At 50.0% G+C, this 14,545-nt stretch overlaps 1 protein-coding gene across 1 annotated transcript; it reads left to right on the top strand.

Moving 5' to 3' along the window:
* The first annotated feature begins 40 nt into the window (after positions 1 to 40).
* Positions 41 to 9,760, top strand: FKRP (fukutin related protein). Its single transcript, XM_055551753.1, has 3 exons — positions 41 to 750; positions 1,063 to 1,124; positions 5,993 to 9,760. The coding sequence occupies exon 3, from the start codon at positions 6,032 to 6,034 to the stop codon at positions 7,517 to 7,519; it is 1,488 nt and encodes a 495-aa protein (XP_055407728.1). The 5' UTR covers positions 41 to 750; positions 1,063 to 1,124; positions 5,993 to 6,031; the 3' UTR covers positions 7,520 to 9,760.
* The last annotated feature ends 4,785 nt before the right edge of the window (positions 9,761 to 14,545 follow it).

The raw sequence follows: 14,545 nt of genomic DNA on the forward strand, positions 1-14,545 counted from the left end.
CCGGTGGGGCGGGTGACGGGAACGAAGTCGGGCGCGCGCCTCGCCCACCCGGGTCGACCCCGAAGGCGCGCGCGTGGGAGGGGGCGCGGGGCGGAAAGGGGGCGCGCGCCCGGAGGAAGGCAAACGCGACCCAGGCTCCGCGCGAGGGTCGCCCCTGGGAAACGCGGTACTTGGGGAGGGACCGCTTTCTACCCTCCTCCTCCCGTTTCACCCCAAAGAAAGACTCTAGCCCTCTCCAGACCCAAATAGCACTCTCCTCCACAATCACTGTCACTCTTTGAGGGAAAGAACTACCACCAGGGGTGGTTTCAGCAATGACCCCATCCTGATTTCTGGCCCAGGTCGGTTGTCATGGTAACTCCTCCCAGTCTGGAACACCCTTAGCCTCCCCTCCCTTCCACCTTTGTAGTTATGGAGCTCCAACTCTCTCCTGGCCCTGCACCAGGAAGAGGTTGCTAAGGTAACCCAAGTCCCTGGTGGTCCTTATGCCCCTACCCTCATCGGTTACTATGGCAACCTCACCTAGCACTCAGGTAGAAAGGACCCCAGCCCCAAGGACACTGCTGAGGGAAGCAGCTCTTTCCCAGCCCCTCCCCCCAGCCACACAGTTGGCATTACCATGGTAACCATCTCCCCCTTTCCCATCGTGGGAGGTCTGTGGACCAAACCAACCAGGTGTTTTTATTTAGAGGAGATGCTCTGCTGAGAAGTAGTTGCTATGGTTACGAGGCCTGGACCATCCCCAGAGAGGTGAGAAACAAGCAAAGCGAAGTCCTGGTTACTATGGTAATGGGGGCAGTCCCCCTTCCAGTGACCCTAAGACCCACCAAGGTAAAGGACATTTTAAGATTGTTTCTCAGGATGGAGTGGGTCTAGGGAAGGGGTTGTCATGGTAACACCTTCTGTCACTCCTAGTCTGACCTTTCTGGACACATTTATGAAAGAAGGGGTGGTTATACGTTGCTATGACATCCTTCCCATCTCACTTTTGTAGGTGAGACAATTGTGTTCTATTGTGTGAAATTGACTGATTTGGGGTCTCCTGGTTTCTCCTTCCCTCAGTGGTGCAGCTGAGCTGGGCTGGAACCACCCCCCTAAAGCTCCCTCATCCTGCAACCTAAAAGGTAAGAAATCCCTCAGTGTTACCAGCACTCATGGGGAAACTGCCCTTGTCCCCAAAGGTTTCTCCACACGTCAGACATTTTCTTTATCCATCACATTACCATTCTACAGATGCAGCCATTGAGACTCAGGCCAGGTGAAGCCTGGCCTGAAGTGAGTATCGATCCCCTTACACTGTTTCGTGGGCAATGGCAGGACAGTCTCAGCTTAACAATCCTCTCCTCACTGACCACTTTTTCTCGCTCACACCCCCTTTTGTTTTCTTGCTCTGTCTATAAGTTGTTTGCAGGGATTTTGTCTGTCTTACAACCTCTGGAAGGACCTGCCCAACCACTGTCTGGTTCATCCTGGGTCTCCAGAACACAGAGGACACTCAATAAATACCTGTTTGTTGAGTAACGAGTTAAATTAATTAACGGGCCATATTCAGCTTTGAAAGCACCTGTTAGGTGAGGACTGGGAAAAGAGGGTTGTCTCACTGAAGATGGGCTGAGAGTCGGACTGTCTTTGTGGACCCAAAAGAGACAGCCAAGTTTATTGGCTAAAATCAGAACTCTGAACCCAGCTTCCCCATCCAATCCTGGGTTGCCCACTTCCCCGCTATGTGACCTGCAGCAAGTGACTTCACTTTTCTGTGCCTCAGTTTCCTCATCTTTTAATGTGATCAAATGTGAAGATTAAACGAGTTTATACTGGTAAAATGCTTAGAATACAGTCTGGCACAGCATGAGTGGCTAGAATTGCTGATATTATTATGATCCTGTTATGATCTTTCAGAAGCCTCGTTTCATCCACTTGGCCCCAGTGTTTTTGAGTCTTTACAGTTGGGGAAGCCAAGCCCGAACTTGTCACGATACTAGATGAGTCCTCTCTCTTTCTTCGCTGGTCCCATCACCTCCTCATTTGGCCCTCGCACCCACTGGTCTCTGAGAAACCAGCTCCTATCCTGTGTTCTATTGGGCGCCTCCTGGCCCAGAGTCAGCCAGACAGTGCCTAGTGAGAGTCAGGGCTGGGGGATGGAGACCTGGATTCTGCTCCCTCTGACCTTCCTCTCTCTGGGGCTCAGGTTCCACATTTGAATAACAGGAATCGTTCTTTCCACGCAAATTTATTGAGCACCTGGAGTGGGCAGGGTACTGAGCCATGTTCCGGGTATACAACATGAAACAAAACAGACAAAATAAGACACAAGATAAGTCACATCTACATGAGAACTATTAGGAGAGGAAAAAAGACATAGGAAGTATGAGAGTGATAGGGTGAGGCGTTTTAAGTAGGGTTGCCAAAGGAAGGGGCCAAGATCTGATGGCTGGCGAGGCGGGGGTGGGGGGCATGCAGCTGCTGCTGGGCCGGGAGAGCATCCAGGCAGAGGGAACAAGTGAGTGCTGCAGCTGAGGTCTCCCGGGTGTATTTGGAGAATGGTGGTCCACGTGACTGCAGCTGAGTGGGAGAGGGCAGGGATCACGTGGGGCTTCTCTGATCCAATTCAGATGGCGCTTAAGAATCTGCGTTGCACTTTCAGAGTGACTTGTTATTCTTTAGGACCTTGGAATTGACTTCTGGACCTTCCATGGACCCCTCCTTCCTTTCACCCTTCAGCATCTATTGTGGAACTCTACAACACAGAGGGCGCTGTCCTAGGCAGTGGGGACCCAGCCGTGGACACATAACATAAGAGACAGACGAGACTCCTGAGCTCGGACAACGCACATTACAGTAGGGGGAGTCCCAGTAGGTGGGTCCCAGTGAAGACTCTGGCCCTCCATTTGAGTGAGTCTCCAGCCACAGAAGGTTTGAGAGCAGACGCAGGCAGGACAGGATCCCTCTGGGCTCCGAGTGGGACCCAGACCATAGAGGACAAGGGTGAAGCAGCAGGATGGTCTCTTTATTTTTTTTGTAAGTGAAGCCAAGCAGTCCTCAATTTTTAATTTTTACTTTTTGGCCACACAGCGGCATGTGCAATTCTCAGTTCCCTGACCAGAGATTGAACCCACATTGGAAGCGCAGAGTCTTAACCACTGGACCACCAGGGAAGTCCCAGGATGGTCTCTTTAGAATTGTTAGACGATTCTGAAACCACCTAAGGGTCTGTTTTGTGCTTCTGTGTACCTGAGCGCTAAAATTCTCAGGTTTTTAAGACCCCAAACATTCTGTGGTTTCAAAGTCTCCTCCCCCTACTGTAATGTGCGTTGTCCGAGCTCAGGAGTCTCGTCTGTCTCTTATGTTATGTGTCCACGGCTGGGTCCCCACTGCCTAGGACAGCGCCCTCTGTGTTGTAGAGTTCCACAAATAGATGCTGAAGGGTGAAAGGAAGGAGGGGTCCATGGAAGGTCCAGAAGTCAATTCCAAGGTCCTAAAGAATAACAAGTCACTCTGAAAGTGCAACGCAGATTCTTAAGCGCCATCTGAATTGGATCAGAGAAGGACAAGCAGGCCTGGATGGCTGAAGGGGATGGGAGGGTGTTCCTGGTGGGTGAAAGAGAAGAGACAGGGAGACCAGGGCAGGGCCCCAGGTACATAGCCCCCGTGCAGCCCTGGGGACCTGAGTGGGCTACACAGACACACAGAAACCATGCCCCAGGTCATCATCTTTTCCCCAAGTACATTTTCAGTGTCCAGCTGCATGCAAGGAACACAGCGGTGATCTAGACAGCCCTGGCTCTGTCCTCTTGGGGCTCACAGTCTATTGGGGGCAGACAGACCCATTACCAGATAGTGGCAAACCAGAATGGGCAGCCCAAGGGCTCTGGGAGCCTAGAGGGAATTTCTCACTCAGCTGGTGGTTCAGGGAGGGCTTTCTGGAGGAGGGGGGCATCTGAGCTGAAGCCTGAACATAAGCAGGAGTTCTTCAGAGGAAGAGAGGCATGGGGAGAAGGTGTTCAAGAGAGACTCTTCCAGGCAGGAGGAACAGGATATGCAAAGGCTTAGAAATAAGCCTGTTTGGGAATTCCCTGGTGGTCTAGTGGTTAGGGCTCTGAGCTTTCACAGCTGTGGGCCTGGGTTCAATCCCTGGTCAGGCAGCTAAGCTCCCACAAGCAGTGCAGCATGGCCAGAAAAAATTTAAAAATCGTGTGTGGTGGGGGTGAATAAGACCTGTTTGAAGCAAAGCCCAAGATGGCTTAGGCTCAGAATTCAAGGAAGTGTGGCAGGAGACGGGGCTGGGCAGGCAGGTCACACCTTGTGGGACATTGTGAGAAACTTAGACTTTCTCCCCAGAGCACTAGGGAGCCATGGCAGATTCTGAGCAAGAGAAGGGGAGGTCAGCCTGTGCTTTCTGCAGACCCCTGTGGCTACCATGAGGAAGGGGCTTGGTCAGGAGACCAGGAGGAGGCTGAGTGGGGATCTGGGTGAACCTGGATTGAAGCAGGAGCTGGGGGAATGAAGAGGAGGGGTCAGAAGTACTCAGGAGGGAGGAAGATTAGCTGGGTCTCTAATGTCTCCCTTTCTGGGAAGGATTGAACCTAAGATGATCCTTCGTGGGGAAACTGTTTCTTGAGTATCTGCTCAAAATGGGGCGAGTTAGTTATTCCTTCTATGCTGGAAACCCGCGCAAGCGTCAAGTTGTGAAGAGTATAAGGAGACAGCGCCACCTGGGGGTTGCCTAGAAATGTGACCAGTGAACAGACGGTAGAGGGTGCTCTATGGAGCACAGCCTTTCCTTTGATGCAGCCCACTCTACTTTTTTGGGGGTGGGGAGAGTGGCTTCCCAGGTGGCTCTAGTGGTAAAGAACCTGCTTGCCAATGCAGGAGACCTAAGAGACGCAGGTTCAATCCCTGGGTCGGGAAGTTTCCCTGGAGAAGCAAATAGCAAACCACTCCAGTATTCTTGCCTGGAGAATCCCATGGACAGAGGAGCATGGCAGGCTACAGTCCATAGGGTCACAAAGAGTTGGACACGACTAAAGCGATTTAGCATGCACATACTCTACTTTTTAAAAAATGATTTTTTAATTGTAACAAAAGACACATAGCAAGATTTGTCATCTTAACTGTTTTCAAGTGCATAGTTTAGTAGAGTTATGTATATTCATACTATTGGGGAAGCAATCTCCAGAACTTTTTTGTCTTGCAAAACTGGAATTCCATTCCCATTAACTAACAATTCCCCCTTTCTCCTTCCCCCATGGTCCCTGGCAACCACCATCTACTTCCTGTTTCTGTGAGTTTGACCCATTCCATTAAAAAAGAAAATTAATTAGTGGCCAACATTACAAATTGGAATTTCTGACTTAAAACTTCTAGCTTTTCTTGCAAAACCATCTGGCTTATCATCAGGAAAGAGATGGCCAGATGGCACAGGATTTGAAGAAGTGAGGAGGAGACAGTAGGGGAGAGGGGCTGGATGGCCACAGCTCTGACCCCAGGGCCACAGTGTGGGAGGGGAAGGAAGGAAAGACCTGGGGTAAGAGCAGGCAATGAAGGGGTCTGGGCATTTGTAACTGAACCGGAAACTGAAGAAGTTGACAATGAATAAAAGGGTGGGATTGAACAAGGAAGATGGGAAGGTGGTTCATTTGATAAAAACTTCCTGAGCATCTAGTGTGTCCCTGGCTCTGGGCTGGGTGACCATGGGGACCCAACAGTGACCAAGACAGGCTCTGGACCCCCCTCACACAGCTTGGTCCCTAATCGTAATGAATTAGAGTGGTAAGCTAGAGTCAGAGAACCTGGAGGAGGCTGAAGGAGACCAGAGAGGGGGGCTGAAGGATCCCAGACTCAGCCTGGGATCAGGGAGGGCTTCCTGTAGGAGGAAAGGTCAGAACTGAAAAATAAAGAAAGGGCTGGGAGAGGAAGACAAGGATGAGGATGGGTGGGGGAGTTTCTGACACCAGTTCTAGTCTCCCCTTTTATCACCCCCCCCCACCCCCAGGATACCCCGGAAGCCCGGCTAGGGCCTGACTTCAGCCCCATGCGGCTCACCCGCTGCCAGGCTGCCCTGGCAGCCGCCATCACCCTCAACCTTCTGGTCCTGTTCTACGTCTCATGGCTGCATCACCAGCCCAGGAGCTCCCGGACCAGGGGCTCCCGCCGTGGATCCGCCTCTGGCCCCCGTGTCACCATCTTGGTGCGAGAGTTCGAGGCCTTTGACAACGCGGTACCCGAGCTGGTGGACTCTTTCCTGCAGCAAGAGCCCGCCCAGCCGGTGGTGGTGGTGGCCGACACGCTCCCCTACCCGCCCCTGGCCCTGCCGCGCATTCCCAACGTTCGCCTGGCGCTGCTCCAGCCCGCCCTGGACCGACCCGCCGCAGCCTCGCGCCCGGAGACGTACGTGGCCACCGAGTACGTGGCCTTGGTGCCCGACGGGGCGAGGGCCGAGGCACCAGGCCAGCTGGAGCGCATGGTCGAGGTGCTCCGAGCGGGCGGCGCACGCCTGGTGGCCGCTCCCGTCGCTTCGGCCAACCCGGCCCGGTGCCTGGCCCTGAACATCAGCCTGCGGGAGTGGACCGCCCGCTACGGCCCAGCACCCTCCGCACCGCGCTGCGACGCCCTGGACGGGGATGCCGTGGTGCTCCTGCGCGCCCGCGACCTCTTCAATCTCTCGGCGCCCCTGGCCCGGCCCGTGGGCACTGGCCTCTTCCTGCAGACCGCTCTCCGCGGCTGGACGGTGCAAATGCTGGACCTGCCCTTCGGCGCGGCGCACCAGCCTCCGCTGGCCACGGCCCATGCGCGCTGGAAGGCAGAGCGCGAGGGGCGCGCACGGCGGGCGGCGCTGCTGCGGGCGCTGGGCATCCGCCTGGTGAGCTGGGAGGGCGGGCGGCTCGAGTGGTTCGGCTGCAACAAGGAGACCCCGCGCTGCTTCGGGACGGTGGTGGGCGACACGCCGGCCTACCTGTACGAGGAGCGCTGGACGCCCCCATGCTGCCTCCGCGCACTGCGCGAGACTGCCCGCTACGTGGTGGGCGTGCTGGAGGCGGCCGGCGTGCGCTACTGGCTGGAGGGCGGCTCGCTGCTGGGGGCGGCCCGCCACGGGGACATCATCCCGTGGGACTACGACGTGGACCTGGGCATCTACCTGGAGGACGTGGGCAACTGCGAGCAGCTGCGGGGCGCTGAGGCAGGCTCGGTGGTGGATGAGCGCGGCTTCGTGTGGGAGAAGGCGGTGGAGGGCGACTTCTTCCGCGTGCAGTACAGCGAGAGCAACCACCTGCACGTGGACCTGTGGCCCTTCTACCCCCGGAACGGGGTCATGACCAAGGACACGTGGCTGGACCACCGGCAGGATGTCGAGTTCCCCGAACACTTCCTGCAACCTCTCGTGCCCCTGCCCTTTGCAGGCTTCGTAGCCCAGGCGCCTAACAACTACCGCCGCTTCCTGGAACTCAAGTTCGGCCCCGGGGTCATCGAGAACCCCGAATATCCCAACCCGGCGCTCCTGAGTTTGGGGGGAAACAGTTGAAGCTGCCGCGTCGGCTCCCGGCGTCCGGAGAACATTCGGGCACAGGGCGCTGTCCTCTGGTTGGTGCAGCTGGCGTTTGGTGAGCGGGCCAGGGCTGCGAAACCGCCCAGCCCCGTATGTCAAGGATGCGCCCTACCCAAGAGTCTCAGAACCGGGGCTCCGGGGCTGGGACAGAGTTTTGGAAAGAGAAGGAGAATATGAGTGTAGGTTCTGGGGTCAGACTGTCTTGTTGCAATTTTTCTGTGCCTCGGGTTTCCTTCGGTTTTCCACGCGAACCCTCGGAGTCGAGCGCAGAGCCCAGGACGCTTGGCTGTTGGGTTGCTTTCGCCACTAGAGGGCGACCTTGTCCTACCTTGGAGCCAAGGTGAGCGTAAGCCCAGGACCTGAGTTCACTGGCTTTAACGTCTTTGAGCCTTTTGGTCTTCTCTCTGGTCTCTTGCGCCTGGCTGGACAGGATAACAATCCGCACACCACCACCACCGCCCCCGCGCCCCCCCCCCCCCAGAAAATGACCTCCTTCCCTCCTGGGCGAGCCCTTGAGGGGGTGCATGCTGCTATTCACCCCATCTTGCAGAGAAGGAAGCAGGCTCAGAGCTCAGAGATGCAGATATGGTTCTGGATCCCAGCCCAAGCCACTGAACTGCGTTACCTCATTATTTTAGCTCTCTGCACCTGTTCGCCCACTCGCGAGGCAGGGTGAACAGTCCTCATAGCTCACATTTACTGAGCACTTACTGTATATCAGGCTTCGTTCTCAGCATTTCACACGGAGTAACTGACTTATCCTTCACCTCCATCGTCAGAGGTGAGAGCTGCTATTATTTTAATTTTACAGAGGAGAAAACTGATAAAGTCACTTGTCCAAGGCCAGACAGCTTGGGAAGTGTCAGAGTGGGGGACTCGAACCCAGGCTGTCAGTCTGGAGACTTCACTGCCGTTGCCCACATCGTCTTTGCAGATGTGGTACCCCAAGGTGGGGGCTTGGGGAGCCAAACCACTTAGCAGGTGACGCGGTGGCAGCCTTTCTCTGGTGATCGGGCACCTCAGAGGAAATCCTGCTTGGACGTGTACCTCCAATATGCGTATTTATTGCTAAATTATATCCAGGCACTACTGGCATTCTGTATATTAGTAATACAGCTCAAATTATTCCATTTTAAAATTAAAAAATAAACAGAGAGGGCTTTGTTGATCAGCCTTATCCCAGTGACATGTCCTGCACACCCCTTGGGTATGTGCACTTGGCTTTGAGAGCACAGGCTCTGAAAAGGGAGAGGCCTGGGTTCAAATCCAAGGACTGCTGCGTACTCCCACTATGAACTTGGGCCATGAGGGACTATGCTTCCTGCACCTCAGTATGCACCTGAGAAGTAGGTAACGGTGATCCTCGACCCACAGGAGTAAAGGGGTTGTGATTCAGGACCAAGTGTGGCTCTTGTCTTTCTTTGTGACCTAAGGCAACTCACTGCTTCTCTGAACGGGTGGAGGGATTGGTGATCTTGCAGAAATGTGAAGCCCTTGGAAGAGAAAGCTTCACCAGCAAGAGAAGCTAAATGCCACTTCGGCCCAATCTCCAGAGGCTCAGACATCCCAAGCCTGACCTCTTATAATGCAGCCTGTTTCTAACCACTGAAACTGCCAACTGCTGGCAGTCTGTTGGGTTCCCAGGGAACATTCTGGAAATTTATGGGGATGATTCAGGTTATCGATGTGGTTGGACAGTGTTCTTGGCTCTCTGCACAGTCCAGGGAAATGTCTTATACGCAGGGCACCTGCACACAACGAAGCAGGGACCCTTGTCACATACTGTTTCAAAATGTCCCATCAGGCATTCCTGAAGGACTGGTGATATTCAAAATATTTTGCAACTGGTATGGTAATATAAATGTATAAATCAATATATGTATCACATTTAAAAAATATTTTTTAATTCTCAAAATGATCAAAATTATCTATATATCCATACTTCTTATTGCCAAGAACCTAACTTGAAGCTCAAATCACTTAAATTATTGTAATGGTTTTGCTTCATTTAGAAATTGTTAGTGTGACTTCTTGATTGACACAGCTGTATATGCATATATACATAAAATATATGTACATATATGTATTTAAAACAACATTTTCTTAGCTGTGGTTTGAGAAAGGAACCACATCATATGCTTCTAGCAACTTTCCATTAAATGAGAATCATTAGAAACTTGAGATCTCAGTAGATAAAGAATTTCTCTTAGACTCAAACTTAGTGTGTTGGTGTTTTTTTTTTTCGAAGTCTCTGCAGTTCCTGAACTAACAGCAATTACGTTTGAGACTTTTCTAGCCCTTAAAATATTGTGTAATCACTTTGTTCAATATCTTTATATTCAACTAAATAATGGGATGACAGAAAACCTATCACAACAACTAACTTGAACTAATGAGAGGGTAACAGGCAGGAAGGCCAGGGGTCTCCAAATGGAGGACATAGCCTGCAAGTGTCAGACATTTTTATCTCTCTTAAGCGGCAGGAGGAAACAAACTAGCAATATTTTTTTCCTTCTCTATACAAATGTAAAGAGAGGTTTCTCTTAAAATACTGTGTTGCCATAATGACACCTGGTTTCGCCTGAAGTTAGCTATTCTTTAAGATTCAAGTTAATTATTTTATGGCCCAAGATAAACCATTTGGTGCCAAGATTATCCCAAAATGCATCTTATGGGCGAGGGGCCTGGTGCTATTCTGAATTATAAGACATTCCTTTCTTTCATTAACAGACTGCTAGTGACTATATAACACCCAGCTGAAGACTAGCAGGGGGGTGCTCTTTCTGCCCCCTTCTGATGCCTATGTCAGAAGCTTTCTCTATCTCCTTTATGCTTTAATAAAACTTTATTACACAAAAGCTCTGAGCGATCAAGCCTCGTCTCTGGCCCCGGATTGAATTCTTCTCCTCCGGGGGCCAAGAATCCCGGTGTATTCGCGTGATTCAACAACAACCTTTCACTAATAAGTTTGTTGCAATTTGTCTTTTTGAATTTTACTGCTTTCTCAATTACTCTTATACTGTTCACCAGCCAGAACGGAAGCTTTTTCAATATTTTAACAACCAGCCCATCCACATTAGCACAAATGAACGAAATTTTAGCCCTACTTGGAAAAACCTGGTTAAGAATCATCCAAGTCCAGAACTAGACTCTCCTTGGGCAAACACAAAGTCCTTATTGGATGGTTTTCACTAGTTCTGAATTTTCCAGGAAGTGCAACTACCATGAAAGATGAAGGAAGTATCAGGCTTTGTTCAAAGCTTGGCCAGGGATTGTCAACAATATCAAAAAATCATGTTCTACCTGGTTCTCAGTAACTTGATACCTACGTTGAGTGTTTATAGCTGACTAGGGAGCTGCCTTCTTTACAGGTGTAAATGTTTGGTTTCTCTCAGCTTCTGGGGAGGTGGCCCCACATATCTGCATATTGAAATACATATTATAAGTTGTTATCATTTTTTTAAAGTTTTATTTATTTGCTATTTTGGCTGCACTGGGTCTTCCTTGCGGTACACAGGCTTTTCTTATTGTGGAGCATGGGCTCAAGAGCTCTCGGGCTTAGTAATTGTGGGCTGGCCCAGTGTTCTTGCCTGGAGAATCCCAGGGACGGGGGAGCCTGGTGGGCTGTCGTCTCTGGGGTCGCACAGAGTCGAACACAACTGAAGCGACTTAGCAGCAGCAGCAGCAGCTAGAGTTAGTCACTTAGTCATGTCGGACTCTTCGCAACCCCTGGCAGGACTGTAGCCTGCCAGGCTTCTCTGTCCATGGAATTCTCCAGGCAAGAAGCCAAGGTAACCATTCCCTTCTCCAGGGGATCTTCCTCACCCAGGGATCAAACCTGTGTCTCCTGCATGGCAAGCAGATTCTTTACCATCTGAGGCACCACGAAGGGAGGGTGGCCTACCACAGTGTGGGATCTTAGTTCCGAAATCAGGGATCAAATCCATATCCCTTGCATCGGAAGGTGGATTCTTAACCACTGGACCACCAGGAAAGTCCCAAATTCCTATTCTTTTATTTCTCCTTTTTCTTACAGTTTGGGCAATATGGGATTATTTTGTGTGTGTGAAAGGATTTGCTTTTTAAATTTTTATTTCTGATCCAAATATAGTTGATTTACAATGTCGTGTTAATCACTGCTGTGCAGCAAAGTGATTCAGTTGTACACACACACACACACACACACACACACACACACACATTCCTTTCTGTTATGGCTTATTGTAGGATACTGAATCTAGTTCTCTGTGTTGCATAGCAGGACCTTGCTGCTTTTTGGAATCATTTTTAATATCAGGTGTGAGTGGGTTATATTACCTATGAACCTCATTTCAGGAGAACCAAGAGGAGTTTCCCAGAGCTGACATGCAAGTCAGCACAAGCACTGTTGTGGCCCTGCCTGTGGTTTAAACACAAAAGCATTAACTTACGGGTTATTAATTCATTGGTAAATGGTCCCTGCCAAGAGTCTCTCTTGTTTAATTTAATTTTTGTGTCCCTGTGCAGCATGGGGGATCTTATTTCCCAGACCAGGGATGGAACCCATGCCTCCTTCAGTGGAAGTGCAGAGCCCCGACCACTGGACCACCAAGAGTACCCTATTATTCTGGCTCTCTCTGGGGACCCCCTCCCTAGATCTCCCCCTGACCCAGCAGCCCAGGGTTAACACTAGGCACAGTGGGAGGAATGTCTCAGTGGCTGTCAGATGGGCCAATGCATTTACTAAGTAGCATCTCTTTTGTGTATCACCACTGGACATTACAGAATATTTGGTCTGAAAAGCGAATGGCACACAAAGACATGTTTACAATGCACTTTTATGCCCGGCAACTCCCAAATGGAAACGATGCAATGTCCTTGAACACATGAAATAAGCTGTATACATCCAGACAATGGAATACTTCTCAGTAATTAAGGTGGACAGGGGGAGGGATGAACTACTGATACATGTGAAAACATGACTGAATTTCTAAAGCATTATGCTGAGTCAAAGGAGCTGATGCAAAAAGCTCCATACTGTACGATTCTGGTACTGTGAAATTCTAAGAGACAAAAAGAAATCCTTCAGGATCAAAAGCAGATTAGTGGTGGCTGGACCCGGGGCGAAGGAAGGAAATAACTGCAAAGGAGCATGAGGAAATCTGGGGAGGCAGTGGGAATACTGTGTTTTGTGGTGGTGGTTTTTCACGAGTGTAAGTATCTGTCAAAACTCATCCTTCAACTCCCCCAGTGGTTAGGACTCTGAGCTTCCACTGCATGGAGCGTGGGTTCGATCCTTGGTCAGGGAACTAAGATCCCACTGTTTTCGAGGCAAAAAACAAACCTCCTCCCATTGTGTGCTTTGACTGATGCAGTTTATTGTATGTAAGTTATACTCAATAATGTTGACCCCCCAGAAAGCAGAACTTGGCCACTACATATTCTTTATATGTACATGTATTTTCTACATAGATTGTATACGCAATTTATTACATATATAGGTGTTTATCTCTTTAAACAGCCATCCCTCATCACCCAAATCTAATCCATTCCCCCAAAAGCACAAAATAGAAAATTGGAGAATAAATAACTGTTTCAATTGAGGAAAATAAGACACCTCTTTCTCCACCCAAAAACCCCAAATGATTTCCCTAAATATCATTCAACACTCTTATCAAACACTTCTATAACTACCCACTAAGGATTTTGGCATAATAGAAAACATTGAAAACAATTAATTTTTCTACTCAGTGGACTCATTAGTGGCTATGTTTGTGCACAATACACAGTTTTGCACAGAATCAGATATGAATCTTTTTTCTGGGTCACACAGCAATGATCAGGAGATGTAACTAAATAACTCTCCAGAAAGGTCAAAGCTACAAGATAACATTTATAACTGGATCCATATTGGTGGTGCCTCCAGGCACCTGCAGAAGCCTACATACCAACCCAGGGAGGGGAAGAGACTATCAGTCAGGAGTAATGTGCTTCAACAATGCACAAGACAGGATCCTGTTAGAACAGATGAGTCTTGATTGCTATCTTCCGCATCAGGGATTCAAACAGGACTGCCAACAGTTACACGGCAAGTTTTTGATGCAAACAGCAAATTGGGATTAAAAAAAAAAAAAGAGCAAGCCATTATTTTAGGGTAATGAGACTTAAGATATCAAGAGGTAGGGACTTCCCTGGCAGTCCAGTGGTTAAGACTTTGCCTTCCAATGCAGGGGATGTGGGTTCCATCCCTGGTTGGGGAGATAAGATCCCACATGCCTCGGGGGCCAAAAAAACCAAAACAGAGGCAGCGTTGTGATAAATTCAGCAGACTTAAAAAGATACCAAGAGGAAACTGCATTACTATGGAGGTGGTTACAGTGGGAAAGGAATTTACCACTGGTGGTACAAAACTTTTAACTAAAAGATAAAATACCTAGGAGAGATAATACCCACGTATTGTGTACCAGTTAATGTTTTCTCAACTGTTTACATCTGTGTAACCATCAGTCATATCAAGATACACATTTCCCGTCATAGAAAGTTGCCCTCAACTTTCCTGGTGGTCCAGTGATTGAGACTCTGCGCTTCCAAGGCAGGGGGCACCATTTCAACTCCTGGTTGGGAACTAAGATGGCACATGCCCTACAGCTTGTTTTAAAGTTCCTTTCTGCCCTCTCCAAATCGATAGATCTTCATGTGCAAGTCACTCAGTCATGTCCTACTCTTTGGTCATGCCCTACTCTTTGCAGATCGCAGTCCATGCAATTCTCCAGGCCAGAATACTGGAGTGGATAGCCTTTCCCTTTTCCAGGGGATCTTCCCAACCCAGGGATCAAACCCAGGTCTCCAGCATTGCAGGCAGATTCTTTACCAGCTGAGCCTCAAGGGAAGCCCAAGAATACTGGAGTGGGTAGCCTATCCCTTCACCAGTGGATCTTCCTGACCCAGGTATCAGTCACCACTGTTCTGAGTTCTCTCATTATAGACCAGTTTAGCTTGCTCTAGACTTTCATATGGAACTTC

This window comes from Bubalus kerabau, chromosome 17, assembly GCF_029407905.1.
Source record: "Bubalus kerabau isolate K-KA32 ecotype Philippines breed swamp buffalo chromosome 17, PCC_UOA_SB_1v2, whole genome shotgun sequence".
NCBI lineage: Eukaryota > Metazoa > Chordata > Mammalia > Artiodactyla > Bovidae > Bubalus > Bubalus kerabau.